Source organism: Rhamphochromis longiceps, linkage group LG19 (assembly GCF_057381845.1).
Source record: "Rhamphochromis longiceps isolate RC_006_pf linkage group LG19, R_longiceps_female_GT1.1, whole genome shotgun sequence".
NCBI lineage: Eukaryota > Metazoa > Chordata > Actinopteri > Cichliformes > Cichlidae > Rhamphochromis > Rhamphochromis longiceps.
Genome location: NC_140575.1, coordinates 7,876,876 through 7,889,730, shown reverse-complemented (window position 1 = coordinate 7,889,730; position 12,855 = coordinate 7,876,876). Strand labels below are relative to the sequence as shown.

General features: G+C 40.7%; 1 protein-coding gene across 1 annotated transcript in view; it reads left to right on the top strand.

Moving 5' to 3' along the window:
* The window catches only part of brf1a (BRF1 general transcription factor IIIB subunit a), a 132,434-nt gene extending 122,930 nt beyond the window's left edge, over positions 1-9,504 (top strand). The window contains exons 18-19 of the mRNA XM_085392262.1: positions 4,068-4,227; positions 7,639-9,504. Of these exons, the coding sequence (XP_085248388.1) occupies positions 4,068-4,227; positions 7,639-7,676 (198 nt within the window). The 3' untranslated portion in view covers positions 7,677-9,504. The remainder of the gene's footprint in view (positions 1-4,067; positions 4,228-7,638) is intronic.
* Positions 9,505-12,855: the final 3,351 nt, after the last annotated feature.

The window sequence follows — 12,855 nt, the reverse complement described above, 5'->3', positions numbered from 1 at the left end:
ATATAATCTGGAGTTTATATTGCATTCAGATGTTTAAACAGTGTGTGTCTTTCAGAGAGACTAAGTTGCAGGCTGACAGGAAGTTGCAGGTTTGCAGAGTGTGCCTTTTGCAGAACTGAAACGGAAAGCAGAGTCTAAGTGCAGGTTATTTTGAGGAGCATTTGAGGACGAGACACAGACAGTAGGTGAAGAGGTGACACAAAGAGCATGTGAGGTCAACACATACACACACATTAGTTAAATTTATTTAGAGGAACCGTCCTTGTTGTCTCGGCAAGAAAGAGGAACAATTCATTTTAAGATAAGAACGGAAAGTACCAAGCCATGAAAATAGAAGATGATTTTCTGGGTGAAAAGTCATGATGATGTTGATCTGATCTATGTATAAAATGTACCGGTGACGCATGAAGGGGCGTCAGTAAACAAACCCTGATGCTATAAAATATCTGTTCATGCTTTGATTAAGTCGAGGACTACTGGCTGTCTGCGTACAGAGTGTCTTCCCACACGTGTGTTCATTAAAATCATTGTTTGACCAAAGAGCTTCTGGACCAAGAGTGGTTTGTACTCTCCCTCCTCAATTTTGAACCTTAACACCTTCTTTACTTCAGAACAACTGAGCGTGTCTCAAACGCTCTTTTTAAATTCAAGCATGTTACTAATTGGTGGAATTATTCGTAAGATGTTCCATGTTTTCTCCATCTGTTCTCAGCTTTTTCCTTCTCTTTCTTTCTTTGTGGTCCCGGCCCAACTTTGAAATGTGTCCATTTTTCTAAAAATAATTAAATAGCTCTGACTAAATGTCTGCAACTTGATTAAATTCAGTTACAGAATTTGCAAGTCATGGAATTGATTTTTGGTTACTTTTTCGAAAGCTTCGCTACTATTTTGGAAACGGGGATGTAGATGTAGTGGCTGGCATTATCCAGAACTCTTATTCCACACTGTGGTTTGTTCCCTTTAACTCTTTTTTTTCCTGCTGTCTTGTGCATGAGTAACTCCAGGCTATCAGATGTCTACATCTTCACACCAATAAAACCTTCTGAGCGCTCGAATTCCCCGGTTGCTTTCTCGCTCCTAACAACCAATTCCCTTGTTAGAGGGCTGAAGCTTAAAGTAAGCTAAAATAGTAGATATTCGACCGCTGGAGAGCTTGCTTTGAACATGCAACATGATATTTGTAGTGGAACATTATCTCTGTGTAATTATGAGCAGCAGTGCTGAATAGTTCACACCAACACAAAGAAACTTCGTGTCTGTCCCTCGCCACAGCTTCCTCTCCTCTCATCCTGACCCATTTAACAGCTCTCACCTCCTAATTAGTCTGGAGCACCGTTTTTATGTCGTTATGTTTTCTTTTTAATTATTTTTTTATTTCCCCCACATTATGACTGCTGTTCAGCGGCAGCTAATGAGCTGGTGAGGTTAAAGCCAGCTGGTTTCCACTGTGAGGAATAAGAGGAAACAAAAGAGAAGCAGAGAAGGGAAAGGAAGGGATAGCAGAATGTTTTTGCACTGGATTTATTTATTTTTTAATTTATTGTACAATCATTTGGTATTTATCCAAATCTGAGGATGGAAAAAGCACAAGTCTAAGCCAAGAGAAGAAGCAGTGCATAAAGGAACAATCGGAGAGATGGAAAAAGCGAGAAAGGATGTGGGTAGAATTATTATTATTATTATTTTAAATGAAGCAAAACAGACGAGATGTGAAATAAAAGAAAGGTGGGAGGAAAGCAAGGAAGGATGGAGGAGGAAATGAAAATTGAAGGGGGAGAAAGAAGGCAGGAATGAAAGGCCCAGCAGGAACTCCTACAGGTTTTAGCCGAGGAGAAAAGAAATATCTCTCCGTCACACTGTGGACCCTCCACCGGCCTCTGCTCCAGCTTTATAATTAGCCCTGGCTCAAAGGAAGGCAATAATGTGTAGGTTCCCTTGTAGCTGCAGTTATACAACTGCATGAGTTCCCTCTAAACAACATTTTTTTTATTTTAAAGACATTTGCAGCAAAAAAGCGAGACTTGAGTTTAGACGTTGTATTATTGTCTAGGTTATGGCAGGCTGGAAAGCAGAAAAAAATATAATACCCATGCACATCTGGCCTCCCTGGTGCAATAGTCTGTTTGATATCTGTACTTTTCATCACTAAGCAAAATAAATAAAACTCAGATTGGAGTGAAGATGTGATTGTTCAGAATGAGACTGGAGGTACTCCAGTGTTTTCCAAGGGGAAATTTTCTTTGTCTTACAGGGTTGAATATATCGACACGGAGCGTAGTATGGGTACCGGAGTTTAATTTGTTTCTACTACCGTAGGGTCATTTTGACACACTGACATCAGCGACATGAAGCTGTATACCAAACATCTGGACCAAGTCATCACTTAACTTCCAGTGGTTGGTGGCTTATTAGGTATGGATGGACGAAGCAGAGGTTCCCCTGCTGGACCGTGGTCAGCACGTTTTAATATCCAGTTGTGTTTTCTGCTCGTAACTTTTCTTATTTTCCTAAATGCTGCAGCTTTGTTTTCAGTTTGGTTGGTTTTGCTTGAGTTTCATCTGTTTGCAAGTGCTGCTTGTTGAAGCTTGAAAAGCCACCATAAACTGCAGTTCTGCTTATCCAGCTACAACAGGAAGCTTAAAAAGTTGTTTTTTAACTCTTGCCTCATGCACAAAAAGCAAAAATCAATAACAGCCATTCTCCATAAATGCACTGATCAACCATTACCTGCCTAACACTGTGCAGCTCCCTGTCATACCTCTGGGCGTGTCTGCATCCCAGTATAGCAGGACAATGTTGGCAGCAGAATGGCTCCTTTGCATTGAGAGGTGGGGACTTGATCTTGAGCAGGAATGTCAAATTCATTTTACATGACAACAAACTTAGAAGTCCAAAATGTGCCCACTTTCACATTGTTCAAAGACATCCAGTGGGCCATATTGGAACCCTTTTAGGGGCAATTTTGGCCCACAGACCTTAGGTTTGACACCGCTATTCTAGAGCATTCCACGAATGCTTGGAAGTAGGATCTGGTGGCTTTTTCCCAGTGTTACTTGGGTTAACCTTGAGTAGTGTTTGTTCTGCTGGAGGAGACTGCTGCTGTCAGGGAGTGCTGAGTGCAGTTTACAGTTTATACATATTTAATCTCTGGTTTGATTTGTTTTCCTTTTTTTGAGTGGGGTTGCTTGATGGGTCATGAAGGCAGACAGCTCTACATTTGTACTGCTGACATTTGTTTCATCATCGATTCCACACCTGGAAAATGGTCCCCTCAGAGTCCTTTCCTTCCACCGAGTCCTTTTTTTCCCCACCTATACCACTTGTTTACTTTCTCCTGCTGCTGCCGTCACGCTGCCTACATTTCCTGCAGTTTCAGGTGGGTTGATTTCTGATCAAAAACAACTCTGTTTTTGTCTCCCAGCGTGCGACTGGAAAGACTCCGCCGGTTCAGAGTCACCTGCAGTTGCCCTCGAGGGGAATTTATCACATCTATGCACAAAACATGTGACAGCTCAACCCAGACAATGTGAAAAGCAGTGGAAAAAAAAAGAAAGGGCACTCTAATTACATTTTTGTCCCTCATGCTCACCCTTAGCCCTTCACTTTTAATTTCACAGGCTTCTGTTTTTTTATGAACTTTGAAGGGTGTTTTTACCCCGAGGCTCTGATTAATCTCTCATCCTTTCATATGATACCGAGTGCAGTGTAGACTATGCAGATTTAAAAAAAAAAAAAAAAAGGCAGAATCTAAAATGAGGTAATAACTTGTTGTAAGATAAGGTTGTGGTCGCGCTCCGATGCTGTATTTAGTCATATGTGGAGAAGTGCGGCAAATGAAACCTCTCACCACGGCGCGTACCCTCCACCTGCCCTGCAGCTCCACACCTCCACACCATCACAGATACTACGCTGTTTGTTATTTTTTCATTTTTAAAGGAAGTGGGGCATACGAGATCAGATCTGGCTTAGATTTCCCGAGGGCGAACTTGTGTCCTGCCGAGGAAAATATTAAAAATACTCAACGATGCATGTCTGCTCACAAGCAACAATATTTCCTGTTTGTACAGATCGGCAGCTCCAACCCCCTGCCGCTGCCCGTTGAAGCCCCTGCCAGCGGGGTGGTGGTGGAGAGCGGGCCAGTTGTGTATGACGACGTCCCCGGTGATGAGGAAGAGGATGAGGAGGACGAGACTTGTGTCAGTGCCTTGGAGATGCTGGGCAGCAATGGTGGGTTTAACCTGTCTGCTATCTTCTGACTGAAATGTGTAGGCTGACTGAGGCTACAGCTTTCTGCATAAACAACCTATTTAATATCCAAAAGTAACAAATCCAACTACATTTTATTTTCATGCACACCTTTCTGGTTGAACAGTTTCATCTTTTGAGCATTAGTATGATTTCATTTGGCTTCTTGATGAAAGCAAATCCATGCTGTACCACATCGCTTTTGTCTAAGTATATGTTCGTTGAGTATGTTAAGGAGCTCAGGTATCTCTGGGTTTTATTCACAAGTGACAGAAGAAACGAGCCGGAGATTTACAGGCTGTTGCTGGACTTTGAGGTAAAGCGGTGTGAGTGAAAAACCTCGGCGATAGCCTGAGCTGGGTAGTGACAGAATGATGAGATCGTCAATACAAAGGGCAGAAATGAGCTTTCCCCACGGGCCGTCGGGGTTCGGCCTTAACAATAGGTGGAGGAGCTTGGTCACTCGAGAGGGTCTCAGAGTAGAGCTGGCACTCCTCTGCATCAAAGCAGGCATTTAAGGTGCTTTGGGCCTCCTGGATGCTTCCTAGAGGAAGTGTTTCAGTCACGTCCAGCCGGGAGGAGACCCCAGGTGGCTGGAGTAAGGAGGTCTGGTTACCTCACAGGCATGAAATAGTGATTATAATCACATAAAACTATTGTCTGAGTAAATGACTCAGTTACTGTTGTCTCCATTTACTACGTCTGAGTAACTTTTTGCAGCTTTTTAGCTTTAAGTCAACACATCGTCACAATAAAGATGCATGCCTCTAACCACTTTGTGTAGTTTGCTCTGCTGCATCTATGCTAACAATAACTTTCACATTAAAAATGTTTTTGGTTAATTGTTGAGAATAACTTAATGAGAAATCACACTGAACTGATAAAAAGCGAATTAAAGTCAGGAGCCAGGCGGCTCTGTAAACATGGAGGGAAATGATGAAATGCTGATGGAAGTGAGAATTCCTCAGTGCAATTTCTCATCTTAACGTTTGACTCTAGTTGACACTTTGAGTGGCAGACTGCTTTGTCACTTCTCAGTAAGACTAAATGTGTCTGGACTGTGAAACAGTTGGAATCGTTTTTTTCTTTCTTTTAATGAATCTGTCTCTCTGGGTCTTGGCTCTCTTTCTGCTCGGACTCCCGGCACGTTTTAATGAGCCCTCGGTAAGATTACATTTCTTCGCTTTATGTCTCAGGCTGTTAAACTTTAAGGTCTGACTCTGCTGCAGTAAAAAAAGTCCAGAGCTGTTTAATTGATTCCTGTAGGGGGGCTCTTTGTTTATTCTTGGCCAGAAGGTCAGGGTCAGCCTTGTCCAGCCTCTGAAGCTGGACGAGGCTGGGGGCTCAACGTGGGGACGTTGAGCCAAATGAATGCACTGAAGATGACACCAGAAACCAAAATGGTTTCGTTCCAGGCTTCAAACATGTTGATTAGGGCTGCTCGATTATGGCAAAAATGATAATCACGATTATTTTCACTGAAATTGAGATCTCGATTATTTGACGATATTTATTTAACCCTTTAAGACCTACTATAGAACCAAGTCCGCCAGAGCTTATATTATTTTTTTACATGTTGTAGTGCCATTTATGGGAGCATTTCAAGTTGCTATACAACTGTTATAGCCCATATTTTAATAATATGTATGCATTAAGTCCATAGTAACTACATTAATTGCAAAAAAGTGCAATAAACTACAAAAAAAATTTTAAAATAGTTTTTGTTTGTTTTTTTACATATATTACTTGGAGAAATTTAAGAGGTTTATCCCTCAAAACTTTAAATACAAAAAAGTTGCAAAAAATAGTTTACAACAGGAAATTTATTTTGAGTGTGTTCATAGTTTTATTTTGGAGATACACCAATTTTTATATACTGCAGGAAAAACAAAAAAACAATCCTATGATGCAAATTGCAAAGAAAACAGCATCAAAATAAACTATTTCCAGCAGTGCAATTCGAGTTCTAAGCATCCCAGAAACTATTCAGAAAAGTCAAACATGACCAGTATAGGCTTTTAAGGCCTACAAGTAAAAAACTACATTTCCGCGAAAATGACGTCACTTCCGGTTTCGGCCAGGAAATGGCGGACATGTGATAGTTCGCGCTGACGTCTGTTTCACGGTGGGAAGTGTTAAGAACAGCTGATCGGCGAAGCGTGTTTCTGGAATATTATGCTTTTGTTCCTGCAAGCGCTTTTTATGCAATTTTTGCAAAGCTTTTTGTGGAAGGAAACCGTGACCGAGGACAAGCTGATGGCATCAGATGTAAGTACAACTCCTCCGGTTTCATATGCAAAACAAATTATTGCGCTAGCTTACGCGGTTCCGGTTCTACAGGGATTTAAAAATAGTTACACAAAACGGAGCATGCTGCTCTGACCGGCTTTAAAGGGTTAACAATGACTTTAAAAAATAATATAAAATAGTGTGCAACACCACTGAAGTTTTTTTTTTTTAACCTCTCTTTTCAACCAACGGCAGTCACTCTCCTCTCCAAATAACTTCTGCTTAGCTTTCCGAGCTTCCCTCGGGCCCTCTTAATCAGCGGTCTCCAACCTTTTTTGCGCCACGACCGGTTTATGCCCGACAATATTTTCACGGACCGGCCTTTAAGGTGTCGCGGATAATCGGCTCAGTCATTTTTAATGATCGTTGAAAGCCCAGATCGTAATCGTGATTAAAATTCGATTAATTGAGCAGCCCTAATGTTGATTTTTACATTTTGATGTAGAAGTCACTAGAGAATGCCTTCTTTTAGAGCCAGCCTCAAGTGGTCATTAGAGGAACTGCAATTTTTGTTACCAAACTTTTTCTTGATCTTTTACTTCCACTTACCTTTTTACGCTGAAACTTATGTCTCTAATCTGAATGGGTTGGACAAAAAATGAGGTTGCAACCTCAGTGTTAAAGTTCAAACTGTCATAAAAGTTGTATTTTTGCCAGAGCAGTGTTGCCGGAAGAGTAGCATTAGCAGTAGAAGAAATTAAAACTTGGCTGTTCGCAGAGTTTCGGCACACACCAGGAAGTCTTTATGGATGAGCATGCATCTCGGAGGCTGCTGCAGAAGTTCAATCATTTCATTCTGACTAGAGATACCACCAGCTGACTGCAGTTTCCCAGAGATCTGAGAACATTTTATTTACTTGCATCTCAGAAATCCATTTTGGCTCCAGGCCATTAGGATAAGAAAGGAAGGGAAGGATTCCCTGTTGTTATGCAAAATATACGGTCCAAATAAAGTTCCTTTATACGTCTTCATTAAAATCTTACCAACTTGTCTCCACTGACACATTTTATGTGATTTTCAGAGTGCGTACCGCAGATTTCAACACCAAGTCATCATTCTTCATTCAGTGTATCTAAACCCTCTATTTCTCCCCCACCCTCCAGATTACGGCTGTGACGGAGATTACGACGATGGATTCTAGCGGCAGTCCCTCTCGGTTGCTATCCTCAACTAGTGTGGACAGTTTTGAATTCCCAAAAGAATCAAATGTTTACTACGGGACACTAAGTGGCTGCAGCTACAGATGGTGGAAGCTGTAATGGCGAGCTGAATGGGAAATTCCCATCAGGAATAAATGTGTGCGAATAAATAATAATTAAGCTCCTCATTCCATTTGGTGTCCCAGCTGGACTGACCTGGGAAGACATACTTACTGAATGCTACCAGAGATGGTTAGGTGGAAGTGAGTGGTGCATATGTATTTATCAGTGCAGGACACTGGCAGACTGTAGTGCTCACACTGCGCAATCAAGGGTTGTGCTTCCAGTAAGAACTGGCTTAGATATTTGGGCTAAAGCAGAGGACCTGCAGCAACTTGTAAATGAATCAAATGAATCAATGAAGTCAAAAGGTTCTTCTGATTTGTAAGCTGGTAGACACTTGCCAGCACTTGCTTGCTTGTTTTGCCTGACAGTGAAACTGGACGTCCTTGACTTCAGTCAGTTCGGCTGATAGTACAGTGAACAGATTCGTGGATACATTAACTGCAGTAGAAGGACAGCTAGTCTACGCTTGAATGCATTGTAAAGACCAGTCAGAGCATTAAACCACTAACTTCCAGGGCCTACCAAAACCACTCTACCTGTCAGGATATGGGCATCAAACCTCTGAGTTAATCTTGAGGTGTTTGGTGGTAACTTTAAATGCTGCTGGAACAACAGTCGTGAATGTAGACCCGTTATAAAAAGTTGTAACTACTTTACCTAAACTGAGCCCAGTTTGAAAAGTGTGTTTCTCCTGACCTGCAAATACCAAAGCAGCGGTGATGTTGAATGGATGAATGTTCACAAATGAGTCCCTCAGATGTTATAACACAGCAAAAATAAACGGATCACTGCATAACCTAGTCTGCTTAAAGCTACACTTTGAATTCTTAACACTTGACCGCGCGTCACTTCCTCTCAACTATAGCATCCTTGGAAAAACAAGCAGGTAGCGTGAGATCAATCATCAGTATTTGCCAGCTAACATCGGTTTTCTGAATGCCTTATCGATTTAGCAGACAGACGCGTGCTGTCTGCTTAAACCCAGTATTACATACACGTTGCCTTCAATATGTTTGAGCTAGGTTATGGGTTATGTGCGAGTAAGGATGTCATTTTAATTTAAAATGGAGTTGGTTAAAGGAATACAATATTTGGATTTGTTTTGATTTTGCTGTCGATTTGGTTTGTACTTGTCTTAATTATTTATTGATTTATTTGGTTATCTATAATTAACGCATGAGATGGTATCATCTGATTTTCCTTGTATTCCTTATTCCTGTTGCAGACTACAGAGGTATTTCTGCAAGATTATATTTTCCAAATGAATAAGGGAGTTCAGCCAGAGTGACGTCTGTTTTTTTTTGTTTTTTTTTTTAATGAATTTTGTGTTGAAATGATGAGTGAAGCAGACTGTGGCCTTTTCACTGTATCCACATAACAGTATGTAATGATGCATCCTGGTTCACCCTGACTGATTGCTGCTGCTGCTGAGTCTTCATGTTACATCTGCCTAATGTTGTGTACCTTTACTGCTGCAGTAAAAATGCACTAAATGTATCCAAAAATGTTTTTTGTTTTGTTTTTTTGTCTGGTTTTTGAGAAATGTCAAGTGACGATGTAAATGCTTTCTCCACATCGCATCTGCTGTTTCTGTCCTGAGATGTTCTTTGAGTCCACTGTGTTCCCTCCATAATACAGTCATTATTTTTGTCATTTTGCCTTTCTACACTACAATGGATTTGTCTTTCAGCCTTTTAAATTAAAGGAATGAACAAAATATTTCACTAACCACTTAAAATTAGAGCTGGTTTTCACAGGCTCAAACGTATCTGGACTAATGTTTGATGAACACATTCATGGAAAAATGTGTTTGTAATTTTGTCATTATTTCATGACAAACTTAGGAAATAAAACTCTATGGTATAATCCAAAAATTTGCGTTGAAATTAATAAATGTTTGTGAGAACATATGCATACAGTACATACAGTTGAAGTGAAGCAAATGTTTTGAATGTCCACAAAACACGGCTTACCTCAAGATGCAAAAATCTGATCTCCAGAAAGATAAGACTGCTAGAAAATACATTTTAAAAGAGTCTTGTGCAATGATGGAACAAGCTTCTTTGGACAGATGAAATCAAAATGAACTTGCACCAACGTGTGATGAAGGAGTAGTTCATGATCCACAGTACACCACATCATCTGCCAAACATAGAATAACTGTGATCTGCGTGCTTTCATTTCCAGTATTTATTGATGCTATGAATAAAGTGATCTCTAAACTTCAGAAACAGTGAGAGCTTCATTGTTCAAATGAATGACCCAAAACATACAGCATGCATGCCTTTAACTCACTGCAGTCAAACCTGAAGGCAGACAGATCCACAAAGAGCAACAACTAAAGGTGGCTGGAGTAAAAACCCAGGTCGTGTTCAGACCTGAAAACAGTATAAAGTTTCTATCTTAATGACATGTTTGCATAACATTGTGCAACAGCATGCAGCAGACATGCTGTTGAGGTGTTTTTCTGTTGGATAACGTCTGAAACGCCCACCAACCCGCAGCAACCTCAAAAACACAGCTGTGCATACAGGGGATTATTGCTTGAGGAACTTAATGGTGGTAAACAGCCCTGTTTTGCTACCTTTGGGTGACCTGGTGACTTTCAAAAGTTCCAGACTACAACAAAAAATTAATTGTTAACGAACAGATGACCATATGCCTGGCATTACTGTCTGTTGGTGTTTGAGGAGCCTTGCTAACATGCAGTTGTGGTCACATGTTTAAATACACTCATCGTGAGAATTTGGGGATTCTTATGATTCCTTTTTTCCAGCATTTATCTTTAATGACTTTAAATAACAAGAATTGTTTCAGCTTTCTGTAATCTACACAGGGTCACTTGCACTTTGGCCGGGCACCTTCTGTTACCATCAATATTTGACCACTCTTCTTACCAGAATTGGTAGATTTGTATTGGTTGTTTAGTCCACATCATTTCAAAGTACGGTTGACGTCAGGGCTTTGGGAAGGCCATTTCTTAAGCATTCCAAAACCAGCTTTGATATGCGTTCAGGATCACTGGATCCTGTTGGAACACTTGTGTCCAAGTTTCATTCATCTAGTTGTTGATTTAAGGTGAAGTTGAAGCATCGGAATCAGTCGGTACAGTTTTCTTAGGTTTGAAATCTTCACCTTTCCTGGAAACACTCCTTGTCATTGTGGCTAAAAGCTCAATCTTTCGCTTGACTGATAATAAAACTTCATTAGCCTCTTATGTAAGGGTGATGGTTTAGGTCTTCTTCCAGACCTTTGCAAAGTTGTAACTTCTACTTATGTACAGTTGTTTAAACTGATGATTCTGGAATCTGCATTCTCCAGAAATGGCTAAAGAAACTTTACCAACTTGTGTAAATCTATAGTTTTCTTTCTTGGATCTTCACTGAGTTGGACTTTCTCATTGTTCCATGTATTGGGAAGTCCAATGATCGCTGTCTAGCAAATCCTTCTGTTTTTTTTGGCCTGTCCCGTTTGGTTCTTTAGCCGTCAGACTTTATGTCCGAAGGCCAGCAAAGATACCCGACGGATTTACTTTAACAAGTGGATCATCACAACCTTGCTGTATTGGTCCATTTGATCAACCTTATTATTTATTTTATTTTTTATTTATTGTTACAGACGGAACAGACATGGCCGGGGGATAGGAAAGGGAGAAAGAAAGATAAAAGAAAAGAAAAAATAGAGGGACAGTGAAAAAGGACACTTAAAAGAAAAACAAATCTTCCAGATCACCTGTTGAGAGAAAAAAGAGCAAAATAATAAACACAGCACCATCGCATTAATCTAGTAAATAACAGTAAATACTAAATGTTGTTGTGGAGCACGCAGGACCGACAGCGCACAATGTGCTTTGAGGTAGCAAATCCTTTTAATGCCACAACAAGAAGCTAGCAGCTGTAGTCAATTGTTAGGTGTTACAGTAACACACTTCTTTACTCAGGCTGCAATACCATCGCACACTGGACTTGGTACAAGCTCTTTGCACATCATATTCTACCTATAATTTTCCCCCACACTCCCTTCCTGTATCCATAACCTTTATGGATTTCTTTAAGTTCACCTTTGAAAGTGTCATGTAACTTTGTCTACATTTAGATCTTTGAACTGCTCTGTAGAATACATTGAGTACTGTATTGTTCTAAATCAGGAGCGGGGGAACTCTCTCGGCCTTGAGGGCCGGTGTCCTGCAGGTTTTAGATGTGTCCTTGATCTAACACAGCTGATTTAAATGGTTAAATTACTTCCTCAGCATGTCTTGAAGTTCTCCAGAGGCCTGGGTGTGTTGGCCCAGGGTAATCTAAAGCCTGCAGGACATTGGCCCTTGAGGACTGGAGTTCCCCACCCCTGGTCTAAATACAAGTGAAGGCTGTCTTATCATCATTAACTAGCGACTTCAGATATGTTTGTTTGAAGGCTTAATGTTGTTAGGCTAGCAACTATTTTCATGTCCATTTATTGCGATTCTTTCAGATTAGTCAACCTTTAACACGCTTCCTTAGCCCAGTTTAATCTGGAAGTGTTTCTGAGGCCTTCTGTAAGCTTTTTTTTGTTGCTGCTGTTTTTGCTGCTATGTAGGAAATAAATTCAGGACAAGTGAAAACAACTTTGTGGCTTCTTCTGGCATCTTTAGCTCTGAAATGAAGCAGGGAGAACATCCAGATAAATCAAATCAAACAGACCAAAAATTACAGCTGTCACAGAAAATGAGCTGAAAAAGACGAGCCTGATAGTGCTGTCAGAGAAAATCACTCGGGGGAGAGAAATGAACATGAGCGCAACACCCACTGAGAAAGTGAAGTCAAAATTAAAGTGGCCCAATGCTGTTAAGCTGTCAAATGGCTATGGAAGGAAGAGAGAAGGTTCTACGGCAAGCTTTGCACAATGTTAACAAAGCGTCACTACAACACGGCTGCCTTTGTACTCCACTTGGTAGGAACTTTAGAGATAAACAGAACCTACAGCGTTATTTTAAACGTGCTCGTTTGCTTCTGTTGTCTTGGAACGAATTTGACTTGGACTCCTCTTGTTGACTTGCAGTGAACTGGGATTTTACTC